At 40.7% G+C, this 15,402-nt stretch overlaps 1 protein-coding gene across 3 annotated transcripts in view; it reads left to right on the forward strand.

Moving 5' to 3' along the window:
* Positions 1-15,402, forward strand: part of LOC144536639 (KAT8 regulatory NSL complex subunit 1-like) — a 35,898-nt gene that overhangs the window by 11,064 nt on the left and 9,432 nt on the right. For all 3 annotated transcript variants that reach the window (XM_078279877.1, XM_078279876.1, XM_078279879.1), the window contains 4 exons: positions 10,801-10,942; positions 12,168-12,251; positions 13,630-13,739; positions 14,405-14,546. In XM_078279877.1, coding sequence (XP_078136003.1) covers positions 10,801-10,942; positions 12,168-12,251; positions 13,630-13,739; positions 14,405-14,546 — 478 coding nt within the window. The remainder of the gene's footprint in view (positions 1-10,800; positions 10,943-12,167; positions 12,252-13,629; positions 13,740-14,404; positions 14,547-15,402) is intronic.

Here is a 15,402-nt window from a genome sequence, read left to right on the forward strand (position 1 = left end):
GGTAACCTCTGGGGTCATTATGATAGAAACTGGAAGTGGCAACATTTTAAACATGTTCTCATTAAAGTAGGAATATACTGTTGAAATGAAAAGGATAAAAATGAATTTGGCTGGGACCAAGAGTATTTAGATAGTTAAACCTCTAAATGAGGTTAAAGGGTGCAGGGGTGTTCATCGGGGATCTGGATTTCCAGAATTTCCGACTTGAAAACATGGCGCATGTGAATTGTGTAGATCTGTTTTTAAAAGAAATTCAAGGCCTTTAGGACACCGTCTGGCAGGGTTTTCCCTGACATCATACGTTTTGCGCTGCGCCTAAAAAGCCGCATGAACGTTAAAACAATGTAAAGAGAATCTGGACGGGGGAGAGGGATGGCTGGTGAGAACGAGGATACTGTAATTTATTCACACTGTTCACATCCTGCAAAAAAGCAGTACATATTGTTGCCGATGAGAGCAAATCATGTACCGGTCATTCTGTTAAAGTGCATCGCGGTAGCCCATCTACCCCACGCACAGCTGTCATCGCCATCAGGTTATTGGCCCTGAGCAGTGGAAAATAAATCAATAACGCAACAATAGTAGTTGGTAACCTACTCATTGCGTTATGTTTTGAACACAACTGATGCAACTGATGGTTCAGGTGTGCTAGAGCAGAGAGAACTAGAAAATGGGCAGGTAGGGGTGTCTGGAGTGGGAACCCAGGGTCTAGGCTAGTAGTAGTAGTAGTGGTGGTGGTGGTAGTAGTAGTAGTAGCGAGCTCTTTTTGTAAAATAATTAGTGAAATGTTGGTCATAAATTTATTTTCATTTGTGAATAAATATAATCAATGAAACATTATTTAAAAGTTTTCTGAATCTGCTCTCTTGATTCACAGAATATGATTGTGAAGGGCAAACATTGGAATTAAACAGAGGAATTAAATGTTTAGGCGAAGACTGTAATATGTGGAAATAATTATTTAACTACAGTGCCTGAATTTCAATGCGGGATTTGCACATAATTTAATTGATTCCCGCAGATCTAGCACTTATAATGCAGGGCATTCCCGCACAAATTTACAGCGACGTCCCATAATGTTCAGCCCATGTTTACACCGGTGCAGAATGTGGGACTCCACAAACCGGAAAGCTTAAAATTGAGCCCTATGTGCAGTGCTAGAGGGGTAGAATGATTGCTGCTTGCAAGTTCCACAGGTTAAACAAACAAAATGAAATATATATATATATATATATATATATAAAAATAAATAAATGTGGTTCATGATCAGGGCGTGGTGCTATTTTGTAAGCGGCTTGGGTGGACTCTTCATATATTTTCCTGCTTTTTTGGACCTTTACAAATCACATGCCTCGTTGATGAATATGAGGGGTGGAAGTAACAAAAGTGAATTGATGTAAATGTGTGTTGATTGAAAAATGGATTGCTAAATTATTAAGTGATTTGTTAAACTGGATTGTCATTTTATTTGAAACTGTGTTGCTCTGATAATCAACTGGTCTGCCCCAAAGTCAGTCAACAACCACGCCCACTCCACGCCTCCGGGAGGAGAGCTCCGGAGACGGACCTTCGTGGCTGTAGCAACTCAAATTCAGCCAGCAGCAAACTCCAGCGGTGGGGGTCTGATCCCGGACAGCCCAGACTCCCCGGCAACTCTCTTTTGCTGCTGAAAGACCCACCACTGCAGCTGGCCATCAGCACGCTGTGACCCCCGGCAGTGGGGTTTGCGCTGGCTGAATTTGAGTTGCTACAGCCGCAAACTGAAGTTCTGTCCCCGGACCTGCAGCCCCCTCTCCTCCCGGGCAAAGTAGTTTGGTAGCGGCGGGGGAAGAGGGACCTGAAGGTCGACCGGAGGTTAAAAAAAAAAAAAAGACAAAACAAAAAAAACTGTTTGCTGTAAACGACAAATGTCAGTTGGGTGTTGTAAATGGTAGACAATAACACAGCCCAGGTGATTATCAGAGCAACGCTTTAAAAAGAAATAAAATGTCAATCAAGTTTACGCTATTTTTCAATTCATCTTTTTATTTATTTATTTACAATGTTTTTGTCACTTCCACCTTTGAGGCCACTTTCATTTTTTAAATGAAAGTAGCAATTCTGTGGTATGAATGTAAGATTGGGTAAAATGAGAAAACACTATTTTTCACGTCCATTTTCATCACTTCCATTTTCACATTGAATGGAGGTTTATAGTTGAGCGTAGGATTTAACCTTTTGTCGTACTTCAGCACAGATGTGTTGTACTTTTTAAAAAAATTTTTATTAAGTAATTGTTTCCATTGTCTCATTATGTTCATGTTCTGATGAAAAGCGGCTATCTCTGGTTGTTTGCTGAGCTCGAGCATGAACCATATCTCTTGTAGTCTTTGAGCTGCCCGTTGAGTGCTGAGAGATGCTGAGATTTTATTTAGATTTACTGGCAGGGACAAGGCAGCTACCTTTTAATACAATATGACTCCTGCCTAGCTCAGTACAGTCATCACTGCGATTCCTTCTCAACTTGACCAATCTCCCTCTTATGTCCTTAAATAAAGAGACAAAATTACTGGTAACAAACTCATTTTCTTTCTTATCTTGTTCCTCCTTTACCCAGAAAGCTTTCCAGCCAAACACTGATAGGGTTTTATTTTGAAGCAGGTACAGCTTCTTGCAACCATAGTCGTAAACAATTCCTCATTGCGTTAAAATAGCTCTCCATAAATGTATGGACAGTTGAAGTGCTTTTTTGTCAGTGGATCAGGATTAAATATAACAGGGTTTTACTACATTTTGTGCAAACATGAAACCACCAACACAACAGACAAACTGACTTTTCAGTCCCGATACGATGCCTGGGCTTTGTGTATCTGTCCATACCTGATACCGATCCCATATTGTTGTTGAATTAATAATAAACTGTATACCTTCCACCTTATACCTTCCTTCCACCGTGTGGAAGAGACTAAAGGCACCAGACTTTCTTAACTAAACATTACTTTCCTAACTAAGACAAAATAACGTAGATGTAATGTATTGAATTCTTATTTTAAAAAACAATTGTGCATTCAAATCGAAAATAGAATGTAATCAAACTTCTTAAAATAAATGTAAATAAACAAAATGTAGCGGTAGAAACAAAATGGTGAATACTCTTACAGCATGCGACACACGTGCTGCTGACGAATGACGTAGGATTTGCTGCGACGGAGAAAAATAAAGAAAACTAAAATCTGTAAATTTTTCCGATCCAGCTATTTTGTTAATATTGGGGCCGATAACCGATCTTAATATCGGATCAGTGCACCCATACTTTTGTACACCTCATTGAAAAAGCTGGAGTTAATGTATGTTTATAAACTTCAGCATTGCTGGCGTGTGCAATAACTACATTAACTATTTGTTTCTTCCCATACCTGATGAAAGAAATCCGTCCGACCAGGTGTACTAAAGTATTTCAGCCTGCATGTTATATTTGTGTGTATATAGCTTACTTGCGGTAAATGTTCCGTGGTTATAACTAGGTCTGTAACAATTCCAAATTTTGCTGGACAATTAATTGTCTCTGCAATAATTGCGATTAACAATATAATTGTCTGTTTTAGTACGCAGATACGCAGGTTCACAGCCTATGAAGTAAACCACGCCTCTTTCATAAAACGTATGTTTTTGCTTAAATGAACAAAAAAAAATTAGAACATTTCCATCTATTAAAAACAAAGCATTAATCATAAACGAAACTGTTTAATTGCTCTGGCTTATGATGGCTACAGCCCAGGACATTTGGAGTTGCTACAGCAACAAGTGACAGCTGCCAGTAGCATAGCTTTAGCTAAACAGTCTGACCAATAATCACATATAATTACAATTTGGCACATCTAAACAAAATCAACAATTACCATCAACAGTCATACTCCTTAGGACATTAGCAAAAGTTAACTAACAAGTTGTTCTGAACAGATTAGAAAAATAGAAGCACAAATCCCTGTGGAACAACGTTAGCATAATTAATGGACATCAGTACAAGTACACAATGTAAATATGCTAGAGTTAGCACCATAGCTAATTTTCATCTATTGTCCCTAGGCAGATACATAAAAAGAAAAACATAAAAACAGTAACAAGCATGCAACACCCTCATAGTTTGAGAAGCAAGACAAACACTAACAACAACAGTCAAAATACAACAGAACATGTGAATGTCACACACAGTGAAATGTGTGAGGCAGTTAAAAGTGAGTGCAGCTTTGGTTTTCTAAAAGCCAGATTTTTAAATGAATTTTAAAATTGATGTATGTGGGACGGTCCCTTGTTGTGGGGAGCAGGAATATTTATTTCCCTTTACTGACACTTAAGCACATGTAAAGGTGCTTCGGTGGATTTTTTTAATGTTCGAAAGCCGACTAGACTGAATCTGCGGGCGGGGTGTCCTCTAGTAGGAATCCATAGCATCATAGGCTAGCTAACGTTACTAAAAATTGCTGTTAGACAATCATTAATTTTTACAGGCCTAGTTATAACATCACAGTCCATATGATGAAGGCACAAAAGCTTTGAATTAATTTCAGAATGAATCTATTTGCTTGATTACTTCATCAGTGACTATAATCTTTAGATGCTGACCCACATAACAGCCAGCTGAAGCAAAAACTGAGATGTTGCCCTCCCTGCAGGACGTGTTAAGCAACCCAATGTCATCTTTCACCCGTAAAAATAACCCAGACCTGAGCGCACTTAACTGGTTCATCCATGTTTTATAAGGGCTCAAGTGTTTAGTTTTTGGCCTTTATTGCTTGCTACATAATACAGGAGAATTATGCAATTTGAGCAACAAAAAAAAAGGCTCAGAGAACGTTAATTTGCTCAGATGTTCTTGAATAAGCCACGTTTGAAGGCCTTTGTGTTTTTGTCACAGAAGCACCCATCAATTTCAGGTTTGCAGATGTTTGCCAAGCTGTAGCACATGTAAAGCTAATAATTCTCTGTACACAAGTGAAAGCTGCCTTGGAAATTTGCTCATCTGTAATGCCTTTATAAGCAGCCGTCTGATACACAGTGTATAATCATCCATCCCACAACAACTAAAGAAACAGGTTCTCAGAGGAGAAACCATACCTTATTGTGAACGTGTGTGTGACCATATTACCATATTTTCACAACTGATATTTTGTCACAGTTACCAATTAATAGCTTACGGCACTACACCAGTCAACACTACAGACAATGTAATGTCTTCTTCAGGCAGCAATACTTCAATTATTTAACGTCAGCTGAGTTGACAGCAGTGTGGAAAATAACCTATCAGGGCTGCTTGTTTGGATGCAGTGTGTTGCTTACAACTAATCCCGTCATCCCTGTCTATAATGTAGACGTGGTTTCCCGTATCTTAGAGGATTGGGGGCCAGCCAACATCTGTTGTCGTGCTCAGGCTGCAGGGCCTTTCTGCTCTAGCCAGTGTGTCTCTGAATGTGACGTCCACAATGGCCTCTAGCAGGGTGTGGGTGCTGCTAGCTTCAGAAATGAAGTCTGCTCTAATACTAGCTGCAAAATGACAGACGGTTAATGCATTAGAATTACATATTCATGGAAAGTGTTTATTTAGGCTTGTTACACGGAGCACGGGTTGTTCTGTGTTGAGAATCGAGTGGGCACAGTTTCTTGTCTCTGAGGCAACAACAATGCTCATCGGGAAATCTCAGAGCTTACATAATGGCTCATAGACAGAACAATGAAAATGTCAGGGATTTTGTTATCTGACCAGCACTTAAATGTAGCAAGGTTTGCAGTGTTTGTGTCTGTCGGATGATAAAACGAAGGCGTGATGATCCAGAGTCAATGTTGTGCTGCTTGTGAATTAGGGTAACTAGGTTGGCTGAGACTACAGCGTGCCTTTCATGCTTATGGCTCAGCATTACTCTGCAGTCTGAGTAGCTTAGCTATGTTTCCCCCCCGTTTTATTCCCCTGTGTGTGCGCGTGTGTGTTTATGTATGTATGTATGTGAGTGCCTGTATAGGTTTCTGTCCCGTTTGACACATCTGGATGTGTTTAGCTCGGCCCAAGTTCCTCAACACGAACCCACAGGCGTTACATAACCCCCCTGTTTTATGTAATGACTGCTGCAGCTCTCTGGCTGAATTTGCCCTCTCTAGTTTTTCCTGCCCCACACCCTGTCGACCTGCCTCGCTCACAATCCTGGCTCCCGAGCAGCTTCTTCCTGTAAGAGATGAGTTTACCCAGCTGTCCTGTGAAACTGCAGCCAGCCATCGTAGCAGAATGAAAATATATCTGAAAAATAAAGCCATTTTCTTTCTCCCTAAATGTTTCATTGTCTGGATAATGTTCACCTCTTTTTAATGTGCTTTGAAAATCATTGACTCTAGAGAACAAAGAAATTCAAATGACAGCTGCTGCTTTGATTTCCCTTGTTCTTGTTAGTAAGCAAGAATGATGACTGAATGGTTTGTGAAGCATAATTAGGCCCACTTTTATTTGTTTGATTTGGAAATGCAAAATGTGTACAGGCCTTTGTTTGGCTTTACCTTTTTACATACCTGTGTTTCTCTGGCCTTTTTTTTTTTACACGGAGCTCAAGTTTCAAAATGTGAACATGGGTGTGACAAGTGGAAATTATGAAGTCATATGTTGTCACTTAATGACCATAAAAAACAAGATAACTGACTTGTGTAAGTTAGACATGAGCTCAGTTAGGGCTGTCCTGATCAAGTATTTATTTTTTACCCAGGATTGGATTTAATATTGAATATCTGTTGTTAATCCCAATGCAAAGTTCCCGTATAATCTATGTAGCTACATAGTGCACCCTTAGCCCAAATTAAAATGCCAAAAAGCTGCACGTCCAACTAGAACTAAAAACTATATTATATTTTTTACATGTCAGAGGACCGCTGAGCACAGGTCCCGAGATGAGCGGCAAGTATGAGATGGACTTAAAGGTACAATGTGTGGGAATTTCTCCCATCTAGCGTTGAGATCATATATCGTAATCAACTCTCTCGCACCACGCAGTTCAAAGTACGTATTACAGCTACGGTAGCCTTCACGCTTCAAAAAGCCGGTCTCTTGCTTTTTTCAATCTCCTTTTTCTTTTTCTGGGCGAAGAAGAAGACTCCTGTTCCTGAAATTTGGATTTTGAATACGTGTGGTCCTCCATGTTTCCTTCTTCAAACTTGCCCGGGGCCGGGAAGCTACGATACCCGTTAGCAGCATTAGCAGCACCTGTGAGTGTATCATGTGACAGAGAAAACGTGAAAAGCGGAGCAGTATGTCCTGTATGTCCCTTACCGGCTAACGTATTTCAAGATGGAGCATGAATATGGAGCGTCTACCCCAGTTCATGAAAATGCAAATTTCAAGCCAATAGGAATACTTGGAATTGATGGTGGTAAATATTCATGAAAAAGGACAAGTTTGTGAACGGGCAACACAGATTTTGATAAAGAACAACTAAAAACATTACACACTGGACCTTTTAAGTTTGATGGCTGTGCTGTGTATATAAGAGCTGTCATCCAAAGACCTACTGAAATTCTACCTACACTTCAACCAATCAATTGGTCGATGGAGGGGAAAAAACCTGCACGTCAGATAAACCTGCACTCTCTAGATAAACTAAATCAGCCACAGTGCCCGCCTGGTTGTCTTGTGTCCATCAAAGCGTTTTTTTTTCTTTCACTTTTTTTTCATATCATATTTACTCTGTGCGCAGCACTCGGCGTGTGTTATGATAAAATTGTTGCTTATAAAATAGAAATAATGGTGCAGCAAAATGTTTCCAAAGTGGAGTGTGGGAAAAGGTACAATGGGTATGCCAGAGCCCTTGTTCCTGAGTACTTGTACCTCTTTCATACAGGAGATTTGCATGTATAAGCTTTATTAAACATGTGATCATAGTGCTGAGCGATGAAATGAAGAGCAAAAAAATGGCAGAGCAGAAAGTAATTTGAGAATAGCACATAAAGTGTACGGCATAATCACACTGCCTTTTACGAACGTCAAACAAATAGTTTATCTCCTTCCACCAGCCAGTTCTGTGTCCAAACGGAGAGGAAGTACACCCCCCTCCTGTATTAACAAACAGACACACACAATGGAGTAGAGGAGGGACAAAAGATGGTTGACAAAAATGCTCTTGCTTTGTATTAGAAAAGGTGATTGAAATATGATTTTGTGCCATTTTCACTACTAACACAATATGAGAAGAGCTGTGACTAAACGGCACCTAAAATTAGTTAATTGAGCCTGAAGGGAACTTCACACGTGTCTTCTTTGTTCATGGTAAATTTCCAGTGGAAGGTTACATCAGGTGTAGATGGGTCAGCTGTCTGAGCATGCAGCTCTCTGCCCAGAGGCCCGTTGGTTTTTGGCGGAGAGCTGCCGGACCACGTTTTGAGCACCTGTGTTGGTTTTTGTAGGGACAGTTTGGTACAGGGGTGCACCATACAACATATGTGCTGCATCCAGAGAAGCACCACAATGGAGAATGTGCTGACAGCCACAAAACAACGGCTGTAGTGATTGCCGCTGGTGCTTTGTGCGTGGGAGTTGGGGGGGATATGTCCTGGTTAGAGGGGGGGGTGGGTGGAGCTCCTAGTGTTGGAGAGGGGGATTTCTCAATGCTGCTAACTGACCCCTCCTCCTCCTCCTCCTTCGTCACTCTGACGATTAAGGTCATTGGACTTGTAATGGCCTCTGTGTGTTTATGTTTTACTACATTTAGCTTTTCCTGCTTCCTTTTCACTGTAATCTACACTAGTGGTTGCTAGCTCTCGCCCATCTGGGCCTGAGAACTGATGAGTTTTCTACTGTTGACACTTACTCTTGACACTTATTTTATTTAACCTGGCATGTCAAGTCTAAAGACTTTATGATATAGCCCAAGGCCTGGTGGTGGAATCCACTGTGCTAAACATTATCCTACAACCTTAATGTCCTCCTTTTCTTGATCAGGTCGCTGCATCTCTTTTCTGTGACCTTTTGTAAGCAGGCTAAGCTGAGATATCTTCTGTCATGGAGAGCATCAATCTCCCTGAGATCATATTCCAGTTCACCCCGAGGGGCATCACACCTGGCCTATCCTTTCTTGTCCACCCACCGCTTGGTGAATCATGGCACACAGGCTCAGACTAATTCGTGCAGTAGATTGTGCGCCACACTTTGCGCCATCGCCAGTGTTTTCTTGCGATGAGTCTCCATGGGGACTCATCGATGCAAATGAATTGCTAGTGCATTGATCTAATGCACCAGCCATGGGTGTGTTCAGGCTTGATGCAGTGTTTTGTGACCATTTACCTCCCAGTGTGTAAGAGCAGTACATGTTTGTCTATCTGAGCAGAACAGCATTGAATCTATGGAATAGCTACAGGAAATGTTATTAGCAGGTAACACTGCAGCTGTATTTGCAGTGGTGTCCTTGAGCAATCTACTGCTATTCACTGCAACACAGCATCAACGTTGCGGCTGAGTAAACGAAGGAATCAGGACATCTTTTATTGCACTGATTGGTGGATGATGTCTGCATCAATGCCACAATGACTCTCCTTCCGCTCATCTCCACAATAAGACAGGATGCCTGGTTGGATTATTGGTTATCCCTGTGTCTGCCGCACTGTTCCCTGACCCAGCACCCTGTGGCCTGTAGATTGCTTTTAAAGCCCGTCTGTTCCTCTCCAGGCTGCCAGATCTTTCCCACTCCTTGTTGTCCCTCTTTTTGCCCCCCCCCCCCCCCCCCTCCCTCCTCCTTCCTGTCTCTTCTCCCTCTCTCAGAAGTAGCCTTTTCTCGACTTCCTCCATCCTGGTGGAGTTCTGAAAATTGAAAACAGACGGGTGTGGGGAGTAGGAAGCGCAGAAGAGTGCAAGGTCTATCTTTGTCTGCCATCTGAGTCATTATTTTTTTTTTTTTCATTGTTCAGCCACGGTCACTGCAGCCTGTATTATGATGAAACGGCGCCCTCTGTGGTCGCCGCCACAAAGTGCAAGAGCAGACATTTTCCTCTCATGTCTGCCTTTGAAATGCCCATTCTGTGTCATACTGGTAAAATGGAGTACTCTGCTCTCAGTTGGCATTCAGACTTTGCCATGAAATAAATCGGTGCAATGAAAATCTCCATTTTTAAATTCCTCCCACACTTGTGATGCATCCTTCGTCATGTTGTTTTTTGATTAGAAGGATTTTCCAGGGTGCCTGCAGTTGCCATTGCTAGGAGCTTTGTATAATGCTGATTCACTGACCTCTGCAGTCTGACGGGGGAAATGCTTGGAGGCTCACTGGATGTCCTCTAAATGATTAGTTTTAATCTAATATTTCAGCGTATTATGTTTGACAGGATGATTCATGACGAACACCAACTACACCTGCATGCACCTTACAACTGAATAAAATTTCTATGTGGAAAATAAATTGGGGCTGAAACTAATGATTATTTGCTTTATCAATTAATCTGCTGATTACTTTATTTGAAATGTCAGAACATGGGGAAAAATGTCCTACCCAGGTCCAAAGTTACATCTTCTAATGTCTTGTTTTATCCGACCAACAGTCCACAACCCAAAGATATGCAGTTTACAATGATATAAAACATGTATTTGGCAATTTAGCTTAAAAAAAACAAGTACTTTATTATCAAAATAGTTTTTCTGACCATCGATAAATCAACTAATCGTTGCAGGTGTACTTAAAACATTTAAATCATTACATCTGTTGATGTTTAATCCTGATAGGCTTTTTGTTGCAGATGTTTATGCAGAATCGCATCTGTTTACCTTTTTGAAAACGAGCACTCACACCCCTTTTTGACCCCCAGATGGAAGCGGGCAGAGAGCCGCTACACTGTGGAGAGAGCTGCCATCATCAGCCACTGGAACTGGCTCCAGGCCCACATCTCGGACTTGGAGTACCGCATCCGACAGCAGACCGACATCTACAGACAGATCCGCGCCAGCAAGGTCAGTTTCTCACCCTTGTGTTAGATATGTCTGTCTGTATGTGCTAAATACTAGAATGTAATGTAGCTGTGATGGCTTATGTCCAGAAAAACACGACAGCTGTTGGTCACACAAATATACTCCTTATAATGGGCAACATCTACAAAACTAAATATCTTTTGCTACGATTATGCCTCACGTCCACACTAATGCGGTGTTTCTGAGCCCCTAAAACGGAGACATTTGGAAACACTGCTGCCCCCGTTTTGGTTTGAAAACTCCGGGGTTGTTTTGTAGTCTGGACGGACACAAACGGAGACCTTTGGAAACGATGACACACGTCAGTCAGTCTTATCGGTTAGGTAGCTTACAGACCTTTCAGTAACAGTTCCACCTCGTTGTCGCTCCAACATAATAAATCCCTGCTCTTACTGTTCACCGTTGTTGTTCTTTCTCCAAAGTATTTTCTGTATTTTCAACTTATACATCCATGATTTACAACCGCAGAGTAACGTCAGACTATATTCTTCCTGTTTACACCGGCATGCACATGTCCAGTGTGTGTGAATGGTCATGTGATGTGTGTGGTCAGACGTGTTAATATGGACGGAGATTAGTTCTGCTGCTGGAGCTAAAACTCTTGTGTGCAGAGTAGGGCTTTTTTATATACGTTGACTAACGTTAGCTAATCTCCCTCGTCTCGCCTTGGCTTACCCACATGGGAAAACGAAATGCTTTTGTCATGTCACGTCTGAACAATAAGTAAGCGGGAGTGAGAAACACAAGTTTAAGACAAATCGTTTCGGCTGTGCTTTCTAACATGATGTTGTTGTGCTAACCGAGCATCGTTAGCCTTTACAATAGAGCCGCTTCAATACACTTGTTAATGTTTCAGTACAGAGTTCTCTGTTGATTTGTGCTTGTCGCTGTGTGTTTGTGGTGGAAAATGAATGTAAAACAAAGTTGCGTGCAAGAAATGCCAGGCTAATGTTTGAAGTCTCTCTAGTGGACAGAACGTGTAACAACAACCACATGCGTATAGTGGCATTGACAATTGTGTAGTACATATTAATAACAGGCTGCATTTGAGCATTAAATATTCAAATATTATTCGAATATTATAATTGAATGGTATTATAGAAGAAGATAACAGCTCCAGTGGAGAGAGATTGTTTTTATGCCGTAGTAGTGTTAATGTAGCCTTAATCTTTGTTGGAAGTATAACGCTCCGGTCTTGCTTTTCTAGGGCTCAGTGGAGCTGGGAGGTTTTTCCCCCAGCGGTGGGACAGCAGGTGGAACAGAAGTGAAGACAGAGCCTGTAAATACTCAGGTAAGTGTGAAAGAGTAAACGTTAACACAGGTTTGTGTTCCTATACAGCTGAGCTTTGGCCATATTCTGTCTCTTGGGGCTAAACCAAATTAATTTGTGATGTCTGCGGCCTCGAAGCAGACCTGTCAATTAAGATTCATTCCTTTTCACAATTTGAATTCATTCTTCAATCCGGCTCTTATATGCAGCATCTCTTATTGAGTATTCAGCGATTTTTGCTTCATCCTAGTCAGTAAGTCTCACCGGGATCTCGTGAAGTTTGTTTGTGATTATCGAGGCAGAAATAGCTAAATTTGCTTGTCTTTTTTACTGGCTGATACATTGTGATAATGATTAAAAAAATTGCAAGGCCATTGTCGGGGAAACAAGTGCTTGTTTTAAAGAACTTCCAGTTAAAATTACATTAAGAGCAAGATCAGCTATAGCCATAGCTGTGATTTTTATGCAATAAAAGCTCAATAAAAAAAATCCTAAAGCTTCCAACATTCACATAAAAACACCCAAATGCTGTTTGAATAACATGTCAGACCATTGAACTGTTAAAAATAATAAGGCTGGTTACAAATGTATTATATAAACCAGCCTTCGTTCATCGCCTTAACAGTCTGAGCGTTGGATGTTACATCGGTAGGTAAATGTGAGCTGTTGACTGTTCTGAGCACTTACAAGTTTATTCATAGATACGTGATAATCAAAAAAAAAAAAAAAACATTCAACATGTTCTTGTCAATCAAAGCGTCTGGGGGAAATGAAATGTTCACAGGAAATTGTTTCTTTTTTATCAGCCCCTCAGGTCTCAGACGAAAGAGCTTTTTGTTTACCAAGCTCCTTCAACAGCAACGTTCAATCCAAAATCATTTATTACAGGATGAGCCTGTTTCTCTGGATATGTTTATGTAAATGCAAATGTTTGTTAAAGTAGTACAGCTGCAGGCGTGGCCTCTAATCTTGGTGGACACCTTTTTTTTTTTTGATTAGTCATGGTCAGTTTTTCTCTATAACCCTGTTACATGGTGAGATTTGTGTCTTTACTCAGGCATATTGTTGATTTAAAACTCAAAAACAATATGCTTTAACATCAGATGAGGAACTAGAATAACTTACGTTTGATTGAAACCATGACATTGTGTTAATATGTGTGTGTAAAAGCGTCTGAAGAAGGAGCTCCCAGCCATGCTTCTTGATGACAGTGCAGAATAGGTTTTAAAGTTTTGGGAGAGCCGGAGCTCTCTTTCACAAATCTAGACTGAATAATTCAGGGCCACAGGACAGGGGTGATTCAGTTATATAGTTTCCTTAAATATCCCGGGTTCGCTAAGTGCTGCTGTGACAGTTACCACGAGGTGGAGGCTCACTGGCTTTGTCTTATCTGATGCAGGATGTTGGTTCAGAACGGCTGGAGCACGCGGCCGCCGCCCACGTCTCCAACACAGAGCCCGGCCCTTGGAAAGGTCAAAACGCACAGCCCGTTAACGGCGTCCTCAGCAGGTACAGCTGATAACAACCTCATTTCAGGCTCCCAGAAGTGAACCTGCTTTCTGAGAAACAAGAAGTTGTGATAATAATGGATTTCTGGGATTTGTAGTTACGATATGCTGATAGAGCTGCAATGATTAATCAATAAGAAATGTAACTGGCAGCTATTTTGATTATTGATTAATCGTTTGAGTAATTTTTCAAGCAAAAATGCAACATATTTACTAGTTTCACCTTCTTAAATGTGAGGATGTAATGCTCTGTCAGATATGATAGTGAACTAAATGTCTTTGACTGTTGGTTGAATAAAACAAGCAATTTTACAGAGCTGTTGGAAATTAAACCCATTTGTCCATAGACAAACTCATTCATCGATAAAATGATCGGCAGACTAATCAATGAAAGTAAACATTGGTTGCAGGTCTGTTACTGTTGCTACTGGTATTATATTTTGAGGATTTTTAATTATTAAACTTCTAGATGCTTATATAGATGTATCGGTATCTATTTCATCTTCAATTTTAACTTATCTTGACACTTTGTTTAAGACAAAAACAGATTTATGCTGAAATATTTAATTAACTTGGTTGTCACTTGAGACAAAATGTGTTTCTATGTCGTGTTGAAGCTCTGAGATCTGTGGTCTCATTTTGCTCTTTTGGTGTTCTTTGCGATAGGATGGCCGAGAGTGCGGACACCAAGCACCAGCAGGCATCGGCTTACGACAGCACGTGTGTGGCTGCACGTACGCGACCGCTAGTCAGCTGTCGCCGACGACGGCTCATTCAGCCCAACACTGTGCCCAACCTCAACGGAAAGGTGAGTGTCATCGTCTGTGTTTGTGCGCTTGTACATGCTCACATATGGCCAGTGTAACATGTGGATAAATTCAGTGCATAAAGCAAATGCAATGCCGGGCATGGGCACGGTTCGTATTAGGGCTAGGTATCGCCAATGGTTTCTAGATTCTGATTCACACGGCCCTTATTTGATTACATTTCCAATTCGATCTCAATTAGTTAAGGGCAATTACAGTTACAATACCAATTTTGCTTTGATATGAAAGAACTTCTCAGAGTACAAATAGTCACCTGAACCCGACCCCCAAAAAGTTAAAGTACTTTTTACTTAACAGGACGGACAACAAGCAACAAACTACAGCAGTCGTCAACACAATATTGTGTCGACTACAGCCAGTTAGTAGAGGGACCGTGTTAAACAACATTCTTGTAAAACAACTATATCATGATAAACAATGGGGGGAAAAAAGCTTCTGACTGGCTAGTAGTCCTTACCTAGCTATTGCATATGTGCAACTCCCAACAAAGATGGAACAAAAGTGTGATGTCTTACTCTGTAGCTAAAACAGAGAGCTCAACACACAGGGTGAAAAGAGGAGCTGCAGCAATGTGCAGTACAACAAAAATATGGTGTTTTTTGATAATTAAACTACATAAACCTCATCTGGTACAACCTCTAAATACAATTATGAACCTGAAAATGAGCATAATATGACCACTTTAACGGAATTTTATTTTATTTTTTTATTTTGATTTTTTTAAATAAATAAATAAAGGTGAAAACGCATGTATTAAAAGATCTATTTCAATATCAGATTACTCAAACAAAGATGGATTTTATTTGGAGAATCAATTATTTTAACCCAGCCCTAGTT

The sequence above is a fragment of the Sander vitreus genome, chromosome 21 (assembly GCF_031162955.1).
Source record: "Sander vitreus isolate 19-12246 chromosome 21, sanVit1, whole genome shotgun sequence".
Taxonomy (NCBI): Eukaryota; Metazoa; Chordata; class Actinopteri; order Perciformes; family Percidae; genus Sander; species Sander vitreus.